The sequence below is a fragment of the Equus quagga genome, chromosome 3, assembly GCF_021613505.1.
Source record: "Equus quagga isolate Etosha38 chromosome 3, UCLA_HA_Equagga_1.0, whole genome shotgun sequence".
Lineage (NCBI taxonomy): Eukaryota > Metazoa > Chordata > Mammalia > Perissodactyla > Equidae > Equus > Equus quagga.
In genome coordinates, this window is record NC_060269.1 from 35,792,509 (window position 1) to 35,816,091 (window position 23,583).

The 23,583-nt window shown below is 39.3% G+C and overlaps 1 protein-coding gene across 2 annotated transcripts in view; it reads left to right on the forward strand.

Annotated features, from left to right (window-relative positions):
- The window catches only part of ARHGAP10 (Rho GTPase activating protein 10), a 290,156-nt gene that overhangs the window by 243,603 nt on the left and 22,970 nt on the right, over window positions 1–23,583 (forward strand). For both annotated transcript variants that reach the window (XM_046657071.1, XM_046657070.1), the window contains exon 20: window positions 18,702–18,861. In XM_046657071.1, coding sequence (XP_046513027.1) covers window positions 18,702–18,861 — 160 coding nt within the window. The remainder of the gene's footprint in view (window positions 1–18,701; window positions 18,862–23,583) is intronic.

A 23,583-nucleotide genomic window follows, 5' to 3' on the forward strand; every position in this document is an offset into this window, starting at 1 on the left:
TCCCCTGCATTGGCGTCGCCCCAGAAGCCTCCCAGAAGCTCAGCCCCGCTAATGTCAGTGACAAAGCACAAGGCAACTTCTTATATGACTTCCTATATAATCTTAACTATGCTTCTGTGTGGGATGAACGTTTTCCCCTTTCTCTGGAGGGGAAAAAAGCTTATTTAATGCCTTTAAAAAATACCATGGCTGTTTCTGTGGTGAAAATAAGTTCATGGCAGGTAACTAGAATTTATGGAAGAGAGAAAAATTCTTTAAAGCTTGTCTCCCTGTGGTGTGGGTTTTTTCTTCACTCCTAATAGCTTTTATTTTAATTTCTAGTTCTGAATTCAAACAGCTGTCACTCTCTTTATAGCCTCTTTGAAACTCTTACAGCGTAGGAGGTAGCTGGGCTGTCTAAGAAACATCTTTTCAAACCAACCAAAGTATTGTTTATCCTGAATGAAACAGAATTTTTAAGGCTGTCAAGAGTGACTGATTTGAAACGTTTTCTTTGGTAGCCAAGAAGATGAGCAGAAATCTTGAAGGGGGAAGATATTATCTCAGTGTGGCCAATTCCAAGTGACTTCTGTTACTCAGAAAGCTCTTAGGGCCCATGATAAAAATTCCCACAAATAAGGGTGCTGTCTACAATTAATAGAACAGAACAAACCTGTGGCCATTTCACTTTTGCTTACTGAATCCTTGTCAGTTGTTGAAGAAACAGAAAAGACGTGAGAGTGAGTCAACTCTGGAGAATTCTCCTGTAACTACTCATCTCTAGTTGCCTTTTATGAGCTCTGGGTAGCAACTTTGCAGCTTGGCTCCTTCTAGATGCTCCTTCTGCTTTCCATGGGCTTCCTGTGTGCCTTCTGAGCAGTATTTAGAAGGAGTCCAATGTCACCCTAGGATGAAGAAAACATCTTCAAGCCTATGAAAATGAGTTCTTGGGCAGACATTTTGCATGTACTAATATTTGTTCTCTAAAATCAGCAGCATGATTTTTTGAGCTTGAAATGTGATTACGGTCATGATTTTATTTCTTCCTTTGAGACAATAGAAATAGTGATTATTTAAATCTCTGTTGATTATCTTAGTTATCTTAAAAGTACGCTCTTTTTCTTAAAATTTTTAATAATGCAAGAGCAGCTTGCGAAATTTAGAGGGTAATAATAGTGAACAGTTAAGTATACCATATTATAGGCCAGATACTGTTTTTAGCAATATTTATTGAAGTTAGATAATCCTCGTAACAATCCTATAGGTATGTCATCCCTGTTTTATGGTTCAGGAAACTGAGGCACAGAGAGGGTCAATAACTCACCAAGTCTCACAGCTGGTTAGTGACAAAGTCAAGGTTGAACCCAGGTGGCCTGATCCCAGAGCTGGGTTGCTTACACCCTGCTGAAGTGCTGAACACCAGTGCGGCCTCAAAGTCTTCTCTTCCCTGGAGTCAACAAACATCGGCGGTTTTCTCCAGTCTTTTCAGAGATGTTCTGTGCATTTCAAACAATTTGTTGATTTATTCTTTTTTTTCCTACTCCACCTTTTTTTTTTATTGAGTTCATAATAGTTTACATCATTGTGAAATTTCAGTTGTACATTATTTCTTGTCTGTCACCATATAAATGCTCCCTTTTGCCCCCTGTGCCCACCCCCCACCCCCCTTTCCCTGGTAACCGCTGAACTGTTCTCTTTGTCCATGTGTTTGTTTATATTTCACATATGAGTGAAATCATCTGGTGTTCGTCTTGCTCAGTCTGGCTTATTTTGCTAAGCATAATTCCCTCCAGGTCTTTCCATGTTGTTGCAAATGGGATGAATTTGTCTTTTTTTGTTCTAGCTGAGTAGTATTCCATTGTGTATATGTACTACATCTTCTTTATCCAGTCATCAGTCTATGAGCACTTGGATTGTTTCCATGTCCTGGCTATGGTGAATAGTGCTGCAGTGAACATAGGGGTGCATATGTTACTTTGGATTGTTGATTTCAAGTTGTTTGGATAGATACCCAGTAGTGGGATAGCTGGGTAGTTCTCTTTTTAGTTTTTTGAGGAATCTCCATACTGTTTTCCATAGTGGCTGCACCAGTGATTTATTCTTTTTCTAAAATTTTGAGAATGATTCTTAGTTTTTTCATTTAAAAAAGTGGCTAGTTTTGTTGTAAGGGAATCAGAATTATGGTTGTGAGGATGAACAGGAAGGAGAAGAAGGAGCCAGAGATGAGTATGGTTTTTAACCTGAGACATAAACACTGTGACAAAAATGGGCCCTCCAGGAGAAAAGAGGGCCTATTTTCATGGAAAGGTGGAAGAGAAAACAAACATTTTATTCTAGTGATAATGTTTTATCATGATTTATGCAACCATTTACCTAAATGAACAAATCCCTTGTCTTAACGTTAGTTGTAATGTGGATCTCACAGGTACCTGATTCTTTAGCTGGTTGTTAGAAATGTGTAACATGAGCACAACCAGGAATTTGATGCTGCCCAAACATAGTGGTTTTTACTGTTACTTTTCTTTTTCCTCTTCTCTCTTCCTTTTATTAAAAAAATTATTTTTTAACAGATAATATCTTCACTGGTTTGAAACACCAAAAAGTATAAATTGATACAAAATGAAAAGTCTCCATTCCATCCCATCAACTCAGTTCGTGCACCTTGCTGCATCTGTGAACCGGATCTGTAACCACTGATATTAATAGGTTGAGCCATATATAAGTGCCATCTTTTAGTTCCAGGGTCATCTAATATTGACCATTTCAAATTCTTTTTTTTTTATTTGGTAGGTCAAAAATAGAAAGCATCAGGAATTTCATGTCGTTCAACCTGTTGTTTCTTAAATCCTTTCGGAGCTGAGATTTCCAATTGAATTGCTAACCACTGTTATTAGTAGGGTCGTAGCATATGAAACTGCTATTTGTGTACATCAAAATGATTGAATAGCAGCAGTTTTACGTGGTTCAACCTATAGTTTCTTATTTACCCTTCCAGAATTCTTTATGTATATATAAACAAATATGAATATAGATCCTTATTTACCCTGTTGTGCACCCAAAAGCTAGTTCTATACCTTATATTTAAAAATTTTATAACACCAGTATATCTTGTGTTATAAAACATGTCAGTACAAAGAGACCTCCCTCCTCCTTGTTCACTGCTGTATAGTATTTCATGTAGTCTGTTGTGCGGATTTACTCCTAAGAGGGCTTTGTGTTCTACAGCCAAACACAGGCAGATGATGCAGGCCCCTTATGAACCACACACAGGCGCCTGGCCTTCCAATGATGATAAAAATGTTTCCGCAGAAGTAATACACATAGTATACTTTTAAATGAATAAAGAAAGTGATAAAACAGAATTTTCAGAATAGTCTCACTTCTGAAGGAAAAACTATGTAACTAAATGTATAAGCATAGAAATAAATGTGCAAGAATGTCAAGCAGTTATGAGAGTGGTTATCTTTAGGGAGAGAGAGCCTGATGATTATCTTCTTTATACTTATCTGTATTTCTTCCTTTTTCCTGTAGTATATTGCTTGTTATACACACACATACATAGCTACACATATAAATACATGTACACACACACCACATACATACGTATATGTGTATTTCATTTACAAAAGTTTCAGCTTAACACTGATGCAAGCCGTGCTTGATACTTGATGTGTTGGGTGTAAATTTCAGATTTGAAGTAGAGAGAATGAATTGGAGCCCTAAAGAAAAGCATATGGAGTCCCAGCAAAAATTGATCTGGAGAGACTTCCTTGGCCACACATGGAGAATGGGTAGCTCTTACTGCTTAGTGTTTTCCTGTTAGATTTAATCTATCTTTCACCTTCTTCCTGGGCTGCTCTCATATAATCACTTAGCACCTATTACTTTAAGGACAGTAAAGAGGAATTCCCTTATGAACAGTAGAGTTGGATTTGCTTTTTAAACGTCCTAGCACTTTGGGGATCACCGTCACTGGAAACGCCTAGGCAGCTAAGGGCTTTATTGAATGGTAGAATTATTTGTGGTTTAGGTTGGGTTTAAACTAACCTGGATTTACATCCCTGTCCTCCTGTTTTTTATGATCTTGGCAAATTCCCCTCTGAGCCTCTTGAGTTCTGGCAATAAAATTTCACATGATTTTTGCCAAGAACAAATGAATTAATGGCTGCAAACCACCCAAAATTTAGTAAATGCTCAAGAATTTTAGCTTATATTTTCTTGATGGCTTGATGTATGAAGTACAGGTCTTCAAATATACTTTCCTATGTGGTATACTTTCAAAGAAAATGTAACTTAGTCTTTCAGTTTGGGTTCTTTTTGTCCAGCATAATACCTAGATGTGTTGGTTGCTAGCGTCTTAATCTGGCAATTAAGATGTTATAATATTACATTATAATTATTTTTATAATAATTAATGTTAATAAATAATTAGCTATAATTAATATGCTTTAGGTGAGAAGAATAGCAAGGAGAGGAGGACAGGTTAAGAGCTAAGTCCAGGAGCCCTCATTGTTTCCACTGGACTAGAGTTTGCATTCTGAGCTCACGGCTCTAAATTTCCTGAGCTGTCAAAGTGTTGGGCTTCCTCAGAAGTTTATGGAAGACAGTTTGATTCAGTATCTGATTACTTTTTGGTTTCTAAGGACAAAACAACAGTGGTGGTTTTGATTTTGTTTGTTTATGTAGGCAGAAATCTCAGTCTGTAAATAATGCCTCAGGACTGTGATGATGACATAAAAATGCTTTCTGCTTTACAGAGTAAAGCAATTTGCTTTGACTTCTATTGACATTGCTACTGAACTGGTCTTACTCACTTTATAATTGAATTGCCACAGACTTCCATCGACCTTTGCAGAGAGTAGAGGTGGTTCCTGAGTTGTAACCTAATGCCTATTAGCTGCTGCTTTAACGTTATGATGGGCTCTGTGTTTTATGTCATGATTATAACACAGCTGATCCTCTCATCAGCTTTTCTGAGCGTATGCTTTTGACATATCTTAGCCATCCAGTAGCTATTTTGGGCAAACATTATGCTTATATTTTTAAATATTTAGGCAATGGAAAATAAAATCTGCTTTATAATTTTATGGCAATTTCATTACATCTTTTCATGCCTCAGTGTGACACTTTAATTTATAGGGCAGGAGCTGCCCTTTTTTTCTTTCACTCGTTTTTTTGGGGGGGATGCATATCTATATGTAGTTTTGTTTTTGGTGCTTTTGGGGTTGGGGGGGTAGGAGGCTATCCCATTGAGAGTTGCATTTCATTTTCCTAGAAGTGATTCCAAATAAAGAAATTGTATTACCCTGAGTGCATATTCTCATCTAGCCACTGACTGTCATTAATCTGCATGTTATTTAGCTTTGTTACGGTTCCCATTATGGTTTGTCTTGTGTGATGAGGGCAAAATGAAATGAGAAGAACTGGGACATTTTGCGCCCTACCCAGTGTGATGTTGCTTTAACTTGCAGCGGAACTGAGAATTGGGGTAAGTGGGACTTTAGGAACCTTTCCTTCCACTTGGCAATTATAACCTGTCTCAGTGTACCTCCCATTGCTGAGAAACACAATCAGCTTTCTTTCCTTAATGGGCAGTTGGCACTGTTAATTTCTTAAGCCCCCTCCCCTTTTTCCCTATGTAAGACTTAGGGAAGATTTTCTGATCAAAGAATCGAGACTGGTTTCCAGTGAACACTTAGCACCTACTACTCTATGGACAGTGAAGAAGAATTCCCTTTGAATGGTAGGGTTGGATTTTCTTTTTAAAGAAAGATACCCAGTTACATCAGCAATTTTAAAAGTTCAATTTCAAAGTCGAACTTTGGGTTCCCTAACTTATCCTTATTATTCTACTTAGTGTAAGAAAGGAAGTGTGTGTGTGCACAAGTGTGTACTTTTCTAGTTAAGGAAAATGATTGTATAAGATATCGTGTAATTCTTGTGGCCTATGTTTTGAGGAGGATAGGAATAAATATCTGGCCTGAAAAATATATCCACTTTCATTTTTGTCTTGCTTTGGACTTTTTCTTTCTATAGATCTTAGCTGTTTAACGCTACTATTGATAGTACCTCATAACGCAAGTTATCTCAATTCTTTGGCCATTTTGGTCGAAGTAGATGAGCATTTGGAAAGATGTGAAGGGAGGGCTGGATCTTTTTTGGCTGGTTCAGTGTTAATTGGGTTCTGCATGTATCCATGACCCGTCTCAGTTACGCTGCTCACAGACTGCTCTGCTGTGCCCCAGTCATCCCATTTGTCTACAGCAGCTTCCAGTTAGAGAAGGTCGTAGGAGTCCGGGAGCTGCTGGCCCAGCCAAGCATCTCTGTAGGTCGTGGAGAAATAAGCCCGTTCACTTTTCTTCAGCAACCAATGAATGAGCTACTTGGAAGAAACTCGTCTTGGAAAATCAGCTGGGCAAGACAGGCTGCTCTTCTCTGTTGTTTTGGTGTGGCCTGTTCCCATTTTCCTCAGTCTCGCAGCAAAGTTAGGTCTCTGGCCACCCTGGTGTCTGTAAGTCCATAATTATGGGAACACTACTGCTAAGGACAAGACGCAAAAACAAAATACTGGACAAAACTGTAATCCACCCTTTGGAGTAGTAGTGGTAAGCTATTCTGAAAGTCGGAGTTGAAACTCAGACAGTTTCACTGTCTACAAGAATTTCACCTGGTAATTTGAAAGCAAGTAGACATTATGATGTACTTTCAGGACTTGGGTAGGAAGGGTGAGGCCACGGACAACTCGAGTGTCCTTGGATGTCCTTGTTAAAAGTAGAATTCCATAGTAGATGGGCTATTGTTCTGATCCAGTAAGAGTTCTCTGATCTCTTATATCTTATGAGTCAAGCAGTATACTTTGACCTGTGTTAACCACATTTCAGGGAACAGCACTTCTTAATGCACGCTACTCTTCACATGCAGATCATTAACGAATGAATGGTAGCTATATCTTTTCATCTCTGGCAGCCTTAAAATTCCATTGTTGGCCCCCATCCCATCTGTCATGCTGGCTTTATAAAAATTGGTAGAGAAGTGTTTTCTTTGTACTGTTTCATATATCTGAAGCTTCTCACCAGCTGCTAGACAGATTTAGTTTATTTATACAAGTCACTTCCGTATTTGTTGTTTAGCATTAGGTTTTATTTACAATGTCAAGTCCACAAGCATATTGAACCGGAGGGAGGGAAAACATAAATTTTGGCTTATTCTAATTTACACTAGGCAGTGTAGTATTGTTGTTAGTGCCATTGAGTTGATTCTGACTCTTAGTGACCCTTTGCAAAGCAGAGTGGAACCCTGCCTGGTCTTTTTGTGCCATCTTCTCACCTTCTGGCGCTGTATCAGACAATTGCTCCTCTGTATTCATAGGGTTTTCTTGGCCATTTTTTCCGGAAGTGGGTGGCCAGGTCCTTCTTCCTAGTCTGTCTTAGTCTAGAAGCTCCACCATGGGCGACCCTGCTGGTATTTGAAATCCTGGTGGCATAGCTTTCAGCATCACAGTAACATGCAGGCACCACAGTATGACAGCTGACATATGGGTGATGTGGTTCCCTGACCAGGATATGAACGTGGGCCACAGTGCTGAGAGTGCCGAATCTTAACCACTAGACCACCAGGGCTGGCTTATTGCAGTATTAGAAACTAGTTTTTGACAGGTTAAATATGGCAAATCACACTTCATTTTAGCAAAGTAGGAATTATGTTAGGATATATATGAAATGAGTTTCGGAGTACTTTTCTTGATACTAGGCACTCCTTTCTTTTTTGGGATATGTCCTGGGTAACATGAGGAGGAAAGACCACTATGGATAGAAGGAGATTTTATTGATGTCATAATCTGTCACATGGTGAAAACTAGGGCAGCCATGAGTATTTCCTGCTTAGTTCAAAGGTTACGTTTTAAACAGGCTTATGTAAGTTAGCAAAACAAACAAAACTCTCCTCCTCCTGCAGCATTTCATAATCCCCTCCTGGTTTCAGCCTTTTCCCATCAGCTTCATTCCCAGAGCTGTTAGTCTGTCTCCCACTGTGACTTTTACCCAGAAATGTTTGTCCTTGAGGATATCCTTTCTCTCTTAGCCCCCTTCTCAGTCCTCTCCAGCTTAGACATTAAGCCTAAATTTTTGGTGCTTGAGCCCTCCTTGGACACAGCATCCATAAAGCAGACACACCAAAGGGGCAAAGAAGAAGTTGAAATACTTTAAGCAGGCCTTTATTGGTTATTATTGAGCAGTCTGTTTACAAGATAGAAAATGCAGAATGCCAGGAGGATAATTACAATGCAGAATGACAGGAGAATGAATCCAGGCACAAGAGGAGAGGGGACAAGGGGTGGATGTTAGCCACAGAAACTTTGTTTGCCCCCTGCTGGGAAGAGAGTCCACCTAACTGTGGTGAAGCCACCCTCAGAAGTTAAATAGATCGTGTTTAGCCTTGAGATTTATTTCTCTGGACTTAGGGTGAGTTTTTATACGTCAAATTATGTTTTCTCATCAATGTCTGCTGTGATTTTGGAGATTTTTTTCCCCAGACAGGCTTACATAACAATAAATAAATAACAGTTAAGAATATTAGCTTTTGACTTTACAGGATAGCCTGTGTTTATCAATTATATAATTAATCCCTGTCAAGTGAGTACACTAAAATTTAAAAAAGGCATCAAATATATTTCAGTAAATGATAGTTTTATTGAGAGCTCACTCTGAATTTAATCTGAATATTTAAACAGTCACGATGACTCTCCTTTGACTATCAGTATTTAGGAAAATTGTTTAAATATGGCATAAAATATTCTGAACCTTCTTCGTTTCCTAATAAATATTTTAGACCTATAAAGTTCTCTTTGATATTATTTTCCATGTTTCACAAATTTTGATATTAAATATTTTTATCATCATTGAATTCTAAATCTTAATTTCCATTATGATTTTCATTTAACCATATTTAGTTTACTAGCATATGGAAATCTAGTCTTTTGTTTATGAAGTTCTAAATAGTTCGCAGTTTTGGTCTGAGAAGAAAGTATGTATAGTATTTGTCCTTTGGAATTTGTTAAGACTTTAGTCTTCCTTCAAAAATATTCTATGTATTCTTAAAGAATATGTATCCTCTGTTTATTGCAAGATGTTATGTGTGTGTGTGTGTCTGTCTGTAAAACAGATCAGCTTTGTATTATTGATTGCAGATATCTCTATTATTATTAGCCTACATGACAGCAGTATCTGAGAGAAGTGTGGAAAAACACCAATTGCAGTTGTTGATTTTTCAGTTTTTCCGTACAGTTTTCTTTCTTTCTTTCTTTTTAAGATTGGCACCTGAGCTAACATCTGTTGCCAATCTTCTTCCTGCCTCCTCCACCCAACCCCCTCCCCCCCCCCCCGTTCGTCTTCTCCCCAAAGCCTCCAAGTACATAGTTGTATATTCTAGTTGTAGGTCCTCCTGGTTGTGCTATGTGGGACACCGCCTCAGCATGGCTTGATGAGCGGTGCTAGGTCTGCGCCCAGGATCCAAACCTGCAAAACCCTGGGCTGCCAACGCGGAGCGCGTGAACTTAACCACTCAGCCCCGGGGCTGGCCCCTTTCTTTACAGTTTTAGTTTTTGCTTGAGGCTCTGTCATTAGGTGCTTATCTTCTTGTTCAATCGTCTTGTCCCTTTGTCAGTGTAAAATGACTTGGTGTCTCTTATGTAGTTTATTAAAATCATTATTTTTCTTTTTGTTATTTGCCTAGTATATCTTCTTTTTTTTTTTATTTTCAACCTTGTCTTTTGTTTTAAGCATGTTTCTTATAGTCAACATAATGTTGGATTTAAAAAATACATTCAGAGAGTCACTGTCTTTTAATTGGTGAGTTTAATTCATTTATATATATATTGTAATTACTATTATGTTAGGATTTCTGTCATTTTATAATTTTTTATTTAGTGAATTTTGATTCTTCTTTCCTGCTTTCTCTTCAAAAAAGCAAATATTCTCCTGTTTCCAATGATAGATATTCTGTTTTTCTTTCTAAGGTCATTGCCCTTGAGATGTATAATCTCATTTATCTACTGATTTCTTAAACTTAATTGTCTGTGTTTCTGTCACCCCCCATAAGACAAATGATTTAACAGACTCTCATCTCCTGCTGGGCTACCCACCCCACCATGTTGATATTTTGCATAATTTTGGTTCTTAATCATTTTGGTTATGTTTTGCCCTTTTGTCCTAGTTTTTAGAAGACAACAGTAGACATTATTGAGTGCATTAAACATATCATAGTACTTCTTTTATTCAAATACTTGAAAAATTTGAGTGTTAGTATGGTTCTTTGTGTGACAAATGGTGGGTATTTTTATTTCTAATAATATGTTTATTGTGGCCTCACATTTGAATGGCAGTTTGGCAGTTTGAATATATAGTTCTGTGCTCAAAATCCTTTAATACTTTAAACATATTACTTTGATCTTGTATATTCACTATTGCTGTTGAGAACTCTGATGTCAACCTGGTTCTTTTTCTTATATGATTTGCTCTATCAGATGCTTTTTGTCTTTTTTCTTTGTATTTTATATTCTTATATTTTGCAATAATGTTACCTTACATGCAGTATTTTCTTTATATCCCTGTTTGACACTCTGACTCCTTTGGCTTGAGGTCATTGAAGTTCCTTTAATTTTGAGGAATTGGTCATTATTTCTTTAAATATTTCTTCCTCTCAATTTATTTCTTCCTCTGAGACCTGGGTGTTGGCAGTTTCACTTCTTTTCTATATATTACAAATCTCTACATCTCTGAATTTTCTAATTTGAGTTTGCGGTCTTAGTTTTCTTTGTGTTCTTAGACACTATAGTTTACCAGTCCGTTGTGAAGGAGGAATTTGTGTGTGTGCGCATGGTTATGATGAGTTGGCGCCGCCTTCTCTTCCTTCTTTCTTTTTTCTGCTCCCACTCTGGTTCTTGCCCCGACCAGGTTCACCTAGGTACTTTGGTTCAGAACTGGGTCTTCTTCTTTGTGCACATAACTCTCATCCTGGGCATGGAAGGGTAAGCATGTCAAATCCACTTCCCCAGGCAAGTGGGGACCTTTCTCATAGATTTTTGGCTTTCATTTAGTGTGGAGAGCATCTCTCAACCCCTAGTTCTACATGCAAAGCCTGGTTCGAGCCCCCTGCCCCATGCCTGGTGTACTGGAGGTGTTTTGACCTAAGGACATCACAGGGTTTAAACGTCTGGCTGGTTCTGCTGCTTTCGATAGATCCCGGAACCAGTGGGCCCATTTGGTTTGTGCTCCCACTGACTTCTGAGTCTGAATGTCTCCTGTCTGTTTCTGTTTCACAGAGATGTGTAACAAGTTTTTGAGTGCAGTAATATCTTTTAATTTACTTTTAAAATGTTATTTTACATGTTTTTTTAAGTTGTTGTTGGGCATATATAGGAGGAGAGGTGGGTCTCCACTTAAAATTTCATTGCCATCTTGACTGGAAATTTCCTGACTGGCCTTTATTGTGAAAATATTCTATGTTGTTAGAAGTGCAGTTAGTCTGTTCTTGGTAAATTGAACTGTTTGATATTTAGAAGCATCTAAGATTGTTCTGACCTGACAAGTGTATTTGCTCGCCAATGCAACCACAGTAGCAGTCTGCATTTGTCTTCCAGTTAACCAAACGCATAACTGTGAAGTTTGCTAGAATTAAGTTCAACTAATAAATTAGATCCTTTCTTTTTTTTGCTTTCTCTTTTCTGTCCCGTTTTCCTTTTCTTTCTCACTTCTGCTAATATGTAAGCCAGGATATTTAAGAGAGGGTAACATAGAATTTTCTTGCTGCTTTAGAGACAATCCATTTCTGAGGAATAACAAAATTTCTGTGGTTTCATACCATACCCAAACATTTTAGACTAAATGGAAGACAGCAGGTAAAGGATTCAAAGAGAACTACCTCTGTGGCCGAGTGGTTAAGTTCACATGCTCCGCTGCGGTGGCCCAGGGTTCGGATCCTGGGCGCAGACATGGCACCGCTCGTCAGGCCACGTTGAGGCGGCGTCCCACATCCCACAACTAGAAGGACCTGCAACTAAGATATACAACTATGTACCGGGCGGGGGTTGGGAAATAAAGCAGAAAGAATAAAAAAGATTGGCAACAGTTAGCCTAGGTGCCAATCTTTAAAAAAAAAAAAAAAAAGAAAAGAAAGAAACAAAGACAACTACCTCTGACTTCTTAACTGTTAGGAAATCTATCTGAGGGGAAGACAAAGAAGAAATGAATGAAATGGGAGGGAAAACTCAAAGCCTTGTTCCCTGCAACAAGGTGAAAGCAGTTCTATTTAAGTAAAATGACCATAAGATGAATGGAGAGAATAGCTTATCATCAGAACAAGAAAGTTCAACTTACTGCAGTAAAAGCTTATCAGTGTATTGAAATTAAGGAGATAAGCATTCTCTGAATTGTTAGATATGGTAGACTTATCAAGTTCTTGTTCCCTCTTCTTGCTCTAATTTAGTCTATCGTGAAAATAAAACACTTGTTCATGTACTCAAGGTCATAAAGAAATCAGGCTAAATAGTGAAATCCAGAAGCTGTCATGAAACTTTTTGCCCAGTGTTTTTTTTATTTTTAAAGATTTTATTTTTCCTTTTTCTCCCCCAAGTCCCCTGGTACATAGTTGTATATTTTTAGTTCTGGGTCCTTCCAGTTGTGGCATGTGGGATGCTGCCTCAGCATGGCCTGGTGAGCCGTGCCATGTCTGCGCCCAGGATCCGAACTGGTGAAACCCTGAGCCACCGAAGTGGAGCGTGGGAACTTAACCACTCAGCCACGGGGCCGACCCTTTTTGCCCAGTTTTTTGAGAATTTATGTCAATGGAGGGAATTTTAAATATTTGCAAAATAACACTTCTCTGTATTTAGCAGAATAATAACGGCAACAATCACCACCACCATCACCACCAATATTGCTTAAGGAGAAGCCTGCTGCTTACATCTGAAGTTCCTCCAAGGTTCTCTTACATTTCTACATTTTCTCCTTTGTTCTCTCCATCCAATGCCGTGACTTCAGTTCTACCTACATGACTCTCAAATAAAGTAAATTGTCCTAGACCTCTCTCCTGAGCTCTGGGATTGTATAACCATCTCTCCTCTGGATATTTTCACCTGGAGTTTTTATTGACACCTCACGCCCAAGATGTCTACAACTGGTTTTATTATCTCTCACACCCAGTTTGCTCCTTTTTTGTTATTCCTTATTCCAATGCATAAATCTACCATTCACCCAGTTACCTAAGCCGAGAACTTGAGGGTCATCTTAGATTTCTCTCTCATTGTTTACTTTTTTTTCCTCCACTTTTTTTTTATTGCAGTAACATTTCATTATTAACATTGTATAACTTTCAGGTGTACATCATTATATTTCGAATTCTGTGTAGATTACATCATGTTCACCACCCAAAGACTAATCACAATCCATCACCACACATGTGAGCCTAATCACCCCTTTCGCCCTCTTCCATTCCCCTTCCCCTGTGGTAACCACCAATCCAGTCTCCGTTGCTATGTGTGTGTTTGTCTTTGTTTTTATCTTCTACTTATGAGTGAGATCATACGGTATTTGACTTTCTCCCTCTGACTTATTTCACTTCGCATAATACCCTCAAGGTCCATCAATGCTGTCACAAATGGCCGGATTTCATCATTTCTTATGGCTGAGTAGTATTCACTTGTGTATATATACCACATCTTCTTTATCCATTCGTCCCCTGAAGGGCAGCTAGGTTGCTTCCAAGTCTTGGCTATTGTGAATAAGGCTGCGATGAACTTAGGGGTGCATGTATCTTTAGGGATTTGCGTTTTCAAGTTCTTTGGATAGATACCCAGCAGTGGGATAGCTGGATCATATGGTAGATCTATTCTTAATTTTCTGAGGAGACTCCATACTGTTTTCCATAGTGGCTGCACCAGTTTGCACTCAGACCAGCAGTGTATGAGGGTTCATTTCTCTCCACATCCTCTCCAACACTTGTTGTTTCCTGTCTTGTTACTTATAGGCATTCTGACCAGAGTAAGATGATACCTCATTGTAGTTTTGATCTGCATTTCCCTGATAGTTAATGATGTTGGACATCTTTTCATGTGCCTGTTGGCCATCCATATAGTTTCTTTGGAAAAATCTCTGTTCAGGTCTTTTGCCCAGTTTTTAATTGGGTTGTTGGTTTTTTTTTGTTGAGACGTATGAGTTCTTTGTATATTTTGGATATTAGCCCCTTATCTGATGTATGGTTTGCAAATATCTTCTCCCAATTGTTAGGTTATCTTTTCGTTTTGTTGATGGTTTCCTTTCTCATCATTTGCTTTTATTCACAGAGTTTTAATGACTGTAATACTGGAATATCTCTTGAATCCATTCTCTGGATCATATCACTTCCCTGCTTAATCCATGTACTAACTTCCCAATGCCTATAGCACAAATTCAGATACTTTAGTGTTGTAGTCAAAACTCTTCATCCTACTTTATACACCTGCTTTCTGCTTTCGACCCTACTGTCCGGCCAAATCCAACTCCCTGTGCCTCTGAAAACTGCCACTTTCTCTCTTGTTTCTATGCTTTCAATCTTGATACTTTCTCTATTAGGGCTTCTTTCCTTGAAAGTCTGGCAATAGTTTCTTCCTGTTCCTGTTTCCTGACTCCCATGTCTTTCACCCCCACCATGGGCAGCTTTGGAAACTCCCTTCTCTGACTCTCAAGGCTCTGTGATAGAATCATAGTGTACCTTATACCACCTTCTGCTGTGTTTGTCTTTACTGACTGTCTTTGGCACTGTACTATGAACACCTTTAGGTTAGGGATAGACTCTTCACTTTTATAACTCCGTGTCCGTGATGTGACTTGTGCATAAGTAGAAGCTCAGTAAATGCTTGTTGATTGAATAAAGAGGGTGAGAGATGGCTTGAAAAGGGAGAGGATGGTAATCAGAAGCTGTGTGCAGATTTTGTAGCAATACTTTCAAGTTTGTAGATTTTTTCCCCTTCTCACTCCTGGAGGCATTGGCTTTCCATATTCATGATAGTTCATGTGGCAGTGAGTCCAGTCTGTATTTCCTGAAGACTCCTGGTTTGCCTGGCACTGCATTGTATTCTCTAAGGATTACCAAGACTGAGACAGACTCCATCCTCAAAAAATGCATAATGGAGATGGGGACTAAAACCAGGTCATGAAATCATTAGATGACAGTGAAACGCTAAGTTGATTACTGCTTATAATTGTGAGAAGGAGTGGAGAGGCAGACAAGGTGGTTGGAAGTGCTTTGCGGAGAAGGTAGGAATTAAGCTGGATGTTGTGAGGAAGGCATTTTCTCTTCCAGATGGTGGTAGTTCTATTTCTAGTGTGTTTCTTATCTTGGAATCTGTTCATAGTGAAAATCCTTCAGCACCGTTTTTGTTCACTTACCGGAACAACCGTGTTCCTCACAGGTGATTTGTCTGTCTGTAGATGCCCGTTAAAAGGTAACACCCAAGGCATGAAGTCATGTGACACTCAAAAGAAGTGAAAGGTGAAAAACGATGAGAGTATCTGACTTTAATTCTCAAGTACAAATTAGTTTCATAGGATCTAAAATCTTTACTCCATAGATCATTGAATATAGAATTTTTTTAAAAAAGTTTTACTATTTTCCTAGTAGTTAAAAAGTAGTAACTTGATTTTGGTGAACTAAAGTTTCAGAAATGGTTATAAATATTTAATGTTTATGTGCCTGATATTAGCGTTTCCTTGAATTCAGTGATTCTCATGTAGTTAAGCTCATTCCTGAACAGTGAGGGAGAAAGGAATTTTGTGCACATGGAAAGTAGGGTGAGGTGTCTCTTCGTTTGATCAGTTTGTGTAAACATATTATTCCCTTCTACCAATATTCTTTTCACTTGAGGGTTCAGGTTGCTACTGTTTGGCAGGAAGAGAGAAATTCTCTGAATAGAATGTGATGTAATACGTTGAATGATAATCTGTGCTGTGTCAGTCTGCTTGGGAAAAGGATTTGAGGCAGTGTTGATGAGCTAGTATATCTGATGTAAAAACATGTCAGGCATCTTTTGAAAGTAACATGAGACCCTTGCACTCCGCTTCCCCAAGGTTGCTTCTCATTGATAGGTTTCTCCTTGTAGGAGTGAGTCAGGGAATAGCTGGTCCCAGACTCTCATTTGCTGCTTTTGCTCTGTCATGCCCTATCCTGGCGACAGGAAGTGAGGCCCAGAGAGCAGAGGCCCAGGATCCAGGCTCCTGAAGCCAGGAAGCTGCTTGCATCTGACGCACTATGGAGGTTATCCTGTTCTGCTTCAGAGCTGTTCATATTTTGCTACTTCTGGCCAAGTCCTGAATTGGCAGCTCTCATGCAGGTAAATGTTCAGGAGGTGACTTTAGATTCTCTGCTAGGGTTGTGTTTGAGACTCGCTTAATTTTGAAGGGAGTCATTGCTCATGATGACGGAGCGAACAAGGAGGAGCCTGGGAAAGCTGGAGCTCCAGCCCCTTGTTCTCAGGCAGAAGAGACAGAATGGACTTGAGCTATCCAGGCACTGGGGAAGAAGTAGCCTTTGTTTTGCAGTGGACTGTGTCCCAGAACGAAAATAAATCAAAAGGAAATCAGAGTGGTCTATCAGTGGGTTTTGGTTCATTTGCCTGAAAATTGGCCCTTCTGTTTGGGGCTGAATTATTCCAATTAGCTAAACATTTTTGTGGTGAAGGGCTGTAGGAAAAGTGACTCTGCTGAAAGCAGAATCATACCGTATTCTAGACTGTATGTTTGTGAATGGGGACAGGGCAAGGCTTTACAGGGAGACAGACCAGGGAGAAGGCCTGCCCGTGTTTGTCTCTTACCGCATCATTTCTCCCTCCCTCCCCAACAACGCATTATGAAAGAAAAAAACTCAGAAAATTCCTCCTTACCAGAATCTTCTGCACAGGATCATCCAGATATCTTTCCCCAGCTGCCCCCCACGGAATTCCTTCTTCCAGCCATCACCACCATCTGTAACTCCTACTTCCCTGAATTCAGCTTTTCTAGATCTCCATTTCTAAGATTCTCTCTCTTAGCCTTAGTTGTAAGCTGGGTCAGCGTTAAATAAGAATTTTCTCATACAATCAATTTTCAAGATTAGTATCTTGGGATCTAGCTTAATCAGAGCCCAGAAATTCTCTTGTGCTTCATTATTAGTAGAGTTGAAATCCATCTAAGATGGTTTTCTGAGAGCGAGTTCCTTGCTGTTCCTGCCATTCAGGCATACTCTATTTCTACGACCTAGGACTGAGGAAAAATTGTTTAATCGGCTAAAAGCTGTTTGTGGCTGGAGGTATGGACCTCTACGTTGTGTATCATCTGCTTCCAAGGCAGTTTGTTGACCAGCTATTATGGCTCATCACTTATCAAATCAAGGCCAAGTCAGTGTCATCTTAATAGAATGTGCTGCCTCTGCAAGGCATCCCAGAGCAGCTGATATTAATGGGGACCATGGGTTTGGTGAGGCGTCCAGGCTCTGAAGGGTGCTGTTCAGGTGCATTTATGGTTTCCGGGAGCACTGTGAGGGCAAGAAGACCAGTTGTGGGGAACAACTGCTCTGATGAGCGCTCCTTTCCATCTTCTGTGTTTTCCACCCAAGCCCATAGTGTGTACAAATGATACCAAACATATTTCATAGAATGGTTCTCTGTGAGTGAATAAATCATGCAACCCATGTAAAAAATGCTTTTAGGGGCCAGCCCGGTGGTGCAGAGGTTAAGTGCTCACGTTCCACTTCGGCGGCCCAGGGTTTGCCGATTCCGATCCCGGATGCGGGCATGGCACCGCTTGGCAGGCCATGCTGTGGTAGGCGTCCCACATATAAAGTAGAGGAAGATGGGCACGGATGTTAGCTCAGGGCCAGTCTTCCTCAGCAAAAAGAGGAGGATTGGCAGCAGTTAGCTCAGGGCTAATCTTCTTCTTCTTCAAAAAAAAGAAGAAATGCTTTTAGTTTTGGTTTAAAATCATCCCCTGCAGTCACTGCAAGGGCCTGATTCTTGTATATTCTAGCCTGTACATTTGTGAATGGGGACAGAGTAGGGCTTTCCAGGGAGACTTAGACCAGAGAGACGGCCTGCCCACATTTATCTCTTACCACATCATATCTCCCTCCCTCCCTCCCCAACATCCTCTCTAATGATCACAGGGAAATGGAAGTTTCTCTGTGTCCGAGATTTTAATAAGTTTGGCTATTAAATTGTAATCCAAGACACCAGCTCAGAAGATAAGGTCCCTTTGGAGTTGTTTAATTTATTATGCACTAAGTGGTGATTGACAATGGCTTAAAGAACCATCAGGTGACTAGAAAGTGAGAGGTTGGAACCTTTGGGGCTGGTGCACTGCTCTGAATTGTTCTTGAGGTTATCATTGATTTATAACTGTGTTCCTCCTAGATTAGGAAGTCTTTGTGGCCACCATTAAAGCTTTCATCTTCCATTTGATCTGATTTTGATTGTTCTATTTTCTTGTGGGGTAAACACTCCTTAGTGTGTATTATCTATGATTTATTTTAAGCATCTTTGGTTGAAAATAAAATAAAAACTTTAATCATAGGACACCCAAATACTCTCAGGTTGAATTGTAAATGTAATTTTGGATATAATTGGATTGACTGATCGAGTGATGCCGTATAATTATTAGTAGAGTTCGTTATTCTCCTCTAAGTATTTGTTTGGAAGTTGATGCTTTTTTTCCCCTCTCTAGGTGACAGTCCTAACCCTCCTAAGGAGGACACCCCCCCCAGCAGTCTTGACTCACTCTCCTCCCCATCTCCCACGACTGCAACTGTCCCCGGGCCTCCTGGACCAGACAAAAACCACCTTCTCGCAGATGGGGGCAGCTTTGGGGACTGGACATCCACTGGGTAAGTAGTTGTGCTTCTGTTTGGTGCTGATGGAAGGAGGGCCGTGACCTTCATTTTGAAGTTTATGTGGCCAGTAGGTACTGAAGCCATTAGATCTAAGGACCTTTGTTCTCTATAATTAGTGGGGCTGCCAAAGGGAGAAGGGTCCATAAAAAAGGCCTTTCTTGAATAGTGTCTCTGTGTTCGTAGGATGGAAGGGCTGGATGGGGTGCTATTTCATGTCTCTTTTAAGTTTAGTTCTGTGGAAGTTTTGGGTTGCACAAAAGGAAATTTGTTATTGTCCTACTCAGGATGTTTTCTTACTAGTTATGCAAACTTTTAGAGATGTGAAAATGCATGCATTGTGATCAGTAGACTCTTGAAACTCTCTGTAGAATCATATTTTACTTATATGAATCTTTGAGAGCTTTATGCTAGTGTTCTGCTCTATTTACTCCCTAGCACTCTGCATAATTGACAATTGATGGATGAAATATCTGATTTCATCTTCTCAGTTTAGTTTTGTTGCCAGGTATGTGTCACTCAGCTCAGGTATGTTAGGACAGATAATACCAATACAAACAAAATACCATGGACCTGGCTTGACCACATGAGGCTTTGTCTTTCTGTGCTGATTGAGGCTCTGGGGTAAATGCAGTTTGGTGGTGTGTGGGACATCAAAAGAGCGTCACATTTCAAACAAATGCTCAGAGAAGAAAAACAAGAAGTCTAGTAATCATTACTTGGCATTACTTGATTAGTCAATCAAATTACATCCAAAAATACATTTATAAATCAGCCTGAGAGTATTTGGGTATCCTGTCTTTAAAGTTAAAGAAAAAAAAATCTTTTAAGTCAAAGTTGCTTAAAATAAATCACAGATAATGATGTCATCCGACCCTAGCTGGGCATTCTTGGGACTTTAAATGGACTTGGAAAGTGTTCCTCACATTACTTGGCTTTTTATAGTTACTGCTGGATTCACATGAAATCATTATGAACTTATTAAGTATTGAAAGAGGCTGGGAGAAATTTGGTATGCTAAAATTTGGGGGTGACCTGAAGACTTTGAAAATCTAATCAAAAATCAAAGTTAAACAAAGTATAGAAACACATTCTCCAGATGAGATTTTTCACCCAAGGTTGTCATATATGTATATTTATATGCTGAAGACTGTGTATTATGGATTTATATTACATATTACTCAAACATGCTTGTCATTTTTACTATTCTTTTTCCAGAATAAAAGTATTCTTTTCACTTTAGTCCTCCAAGCAACAAGGACAGTGGTTACATAGGTTCTTAGAATCTGTAATGCTGGGCGCTCTTGGGGTGGAATTTGGCCTCTGTGTGTGTGTGTGTGTGTGTGTGTGTGTGTTTTAAAGCAAAAACCAGATCTCTAATTTCTTTCAGTGAGCGTATGTCGCAGTCAGTGGAGAACAGTTTACTCAGTCATCCTTCTTCCATAGTGGTGACATTATGAGCCACGATATAGCCAATGCTCAATTCACAGCACGTCTATGCTGGAAACATGAAGAGCTTGATATTCTTGGTCATAAATCAAATGAGGAGTGAATTCCCCAGCTTCCTATTCATACAAATTTTAAAATGTCGTGGAAAGCACTCCAACGTTGAGAGGCCAGAAAAGGAGAGGGGGAAAATAAGTAGTTGAAGCAAGTTTAGCAAGGAGGTTTTTGTTATAATGTCGACTTTCTCCTACTTTAAGAACTTGACTTTTTTCTGTGTGTTGGATAAAATACATCTGTATTTCTCTTAACTGTATAAAATGTTTCTTGGGTATCTTTTAGAGGATTTGCTTGTAAGCATATTTCAGTCCGGATTTATCATTAGGAGTGCTTCTCAAACTTGAGCCCACACCATGGTCACTTGGAGGGCTAGTTAAGCCTACATTGCTGGGCCCCACCCCAGAGTAACTTTTGAGAGGGAGCCTAAAAATGGACATTTCTAACATGATTCCAGGTGATGATTTGCAAACCCTTATATAGACAGCTACCCCCACCCTCCACCCCCCGCAGTTCTAGGCGTGTGTTGATTGTAAACAGCTTCTATGAGGAGTATAGGTAGGATAAATGATATCTCTTTCTCCTTTTTTTCTTTTTTTAACTCTTCTGGGATGATGTGTTTGCTGTCTCCAAGTAGCCCTTGTGTGCCTCTCCCATACTTGGATTCCCTCTGCCTGAAATATCTCCCCCCCTTTTTTGCTCAAGATGATCTGACCTGTCTGCAGGGTCTAATTGAGTTTTCACCTTCAGGAAACTCTCTCTAGTGCCCTCGTCTACAGGAAGATTCTAAATAATGTCTTTCTCTGTTTATAGCCGATACTTGCCATTAAGAAAATATTGCCTTCTCGTATTAGTTAGTATTTACCTTTTGTGTTATTTGATATTTCAGTGGTATATGTGGATGTGTATCTATGCATCTATATTAGTATCTCCATCTGCCTGCCTAGCTCTCTCTCTCAGTCAGTTTGGGCTGCTATAACAAAAATACTTTGATTGACTGGCTTATAAACACCAGAAATTTATTTCTCACAGTTCTAGAGGCTGGATTTCCAAGATCAGAGTGTCAGCATGGCTCTGGGCAGAGCCCGTTTCCAGTTTGCAGACTCCAGACTTCATGACTCTTATAAGGACTTTTATAATCCCATTCATGAGGATTCCCCTCTCAGGACCCCATCGAATCCTAATTACCTCCCAAAGGCCACACTTCCTAATACAGTCACATGGAAAGGGGTAGGGTTTCAACATCTCAGTTTTGGGGGAACACAAACATTCAGTCCATAACACTATCTAATCTTTCCTTTCCTCCAAGACAGATTATAAAATTCTCAATGATAGGAATTGGGTGTTATACTCTTTGAACTTTTTAGTGATATTAACATAGTTATTAATAAATATTTTATTTCCAATTTTAATATGTATTTATAAAAATACTTTTCTTTTGGAAATTTCATTCCTCTTTTTTTTTTTTTTAAAGGTATGCTTTTTTTGGTAAGGAAGATTGGCCCTGACCTAACATTTGTTGCCAGTCTTCCTCTTTTTTTTTTTTCTCCCCGAAGCTCCAGTACATAGTTGTACATCCTAGTTGTAAGTCCTTTTATGTGGGATGCTGCCACAGCATGGCTTGATGAGCCATCAGCCTGGCCCCATGGAAATCTCATTTCTTTCCGTATATCGTTGGAAGTCTCTTAGGCAACTGTGTTTGGTTTCCGATCTTTCTTCCTTCTAAACTTTAAAACCTCTTCCTCCAGGAATTTCACAGAATTAATCTCACTGTTTTCTGTTTATAGCATTTTTCTTTGTTTTCTTAGCATTTGTAAATTTAGTCTTCATTGTGTGTATTATGTTTTTTTGTTTTTTTTTTTTAATCTATCATCTCTGCATACCAGCTGTACAGTATTGAATATAGTAGGATCTGAGTAAATGCTGATAAAGATTCTTTTTTAATAAAACCAAAGTTGCTGTGGGGTCATTAAAATTCTACTCAGGGCTTTAAAACAGAGGCACTGTCTGGGCCACTTGGTTTTAATCCAGGGTGGTGACTCTCCATTCCAAAATTTACACTTGCTGTATCTCAGGTCCTAAAAAATGGAATCCAAATGTGTGTGGAACCCATAGTACCACAGTAGGTCTGTTTTACAAAAATGCCGTGACCCTAGCCCCTGAAAGCAAATTTACAGAGGAAAACCTACAGCAGCCGAGATTCTGATCTAGGCAGTGTGTAAATACAGCTGTAGTCTCTGACAGGTCGAAAACAATACAGCAGAATTGGATTTCTCGGGTTTCTGCTGATGTTTATGACTTGTGGGTATTATTCATTGCAGTCAATCAATCTGGAGCTATTACTTACCTGTACACTCAGTAAGGTGATGGGTGACTTTATTGCCAGTGAAGAATTGCTAGCTCAGTCTCCTTGGAGGACATTACATCATAGGTCAAGGTATTTCAAATATTCCAAAGTCATTTTTTTTCCGATAAAGTACTTTTCTCTAAACAGGTTTTCTTCAATTGTAAATGATGGAGCAGTTTCTTGACAAGTAATCCTCTTAGATTCCCTGCCACAAAAGAAAATCTCTTTTAAGAAATACCAGGCATTGCTATCTGCTGCCTCTACAGATTTCAAATGAAAAGGAACACCTCCTTTCCTGCCAGCACATTCCCACATTCAAGATGGCAGCTTCTTAGAATAGCTCTTTGTAGCTGGGAATGCTGGTACTCCAAGATGCAACTCACTCTGTGCTCTGGCAGACCAGGAGAGTGGTAGACCCTTCCCTCCTACCTGATGAGAGGCTTGGCTTAGTTTATCCTGAATGTTATGACATTCCTGATGCGTCTATCCCAGGTGCTGTCTACCCAGACTTGATGCTAGCTGCTTAAAATCATTAGACAGTAGACCCCCCCCACTGCATTTACAGCCTTGTGCGTGTCATCCCTAGACTTTGTGTCTTTGTGTGCACTTACTGGTGACCGTATTTATTCTTGTCAATAAAATAACTCGCTTCCTTTAAATTGGGCAAACAAATAGAGATTTCCCATTGACAACTACTTGGCATTTTAAATTACCTGACTGTTGGTTCTGTGATTGCTTTTCAGGAAGTTGATGAATTTTGATATCAAAGCGCCCCTTAAATTTGACTTGTGGCTTAGTATACCACAACAAACCATGAGGGATTTGTCTGAAGTTTAGAAAAATAATCATCTTAAACAGTTTTTAACAGATTT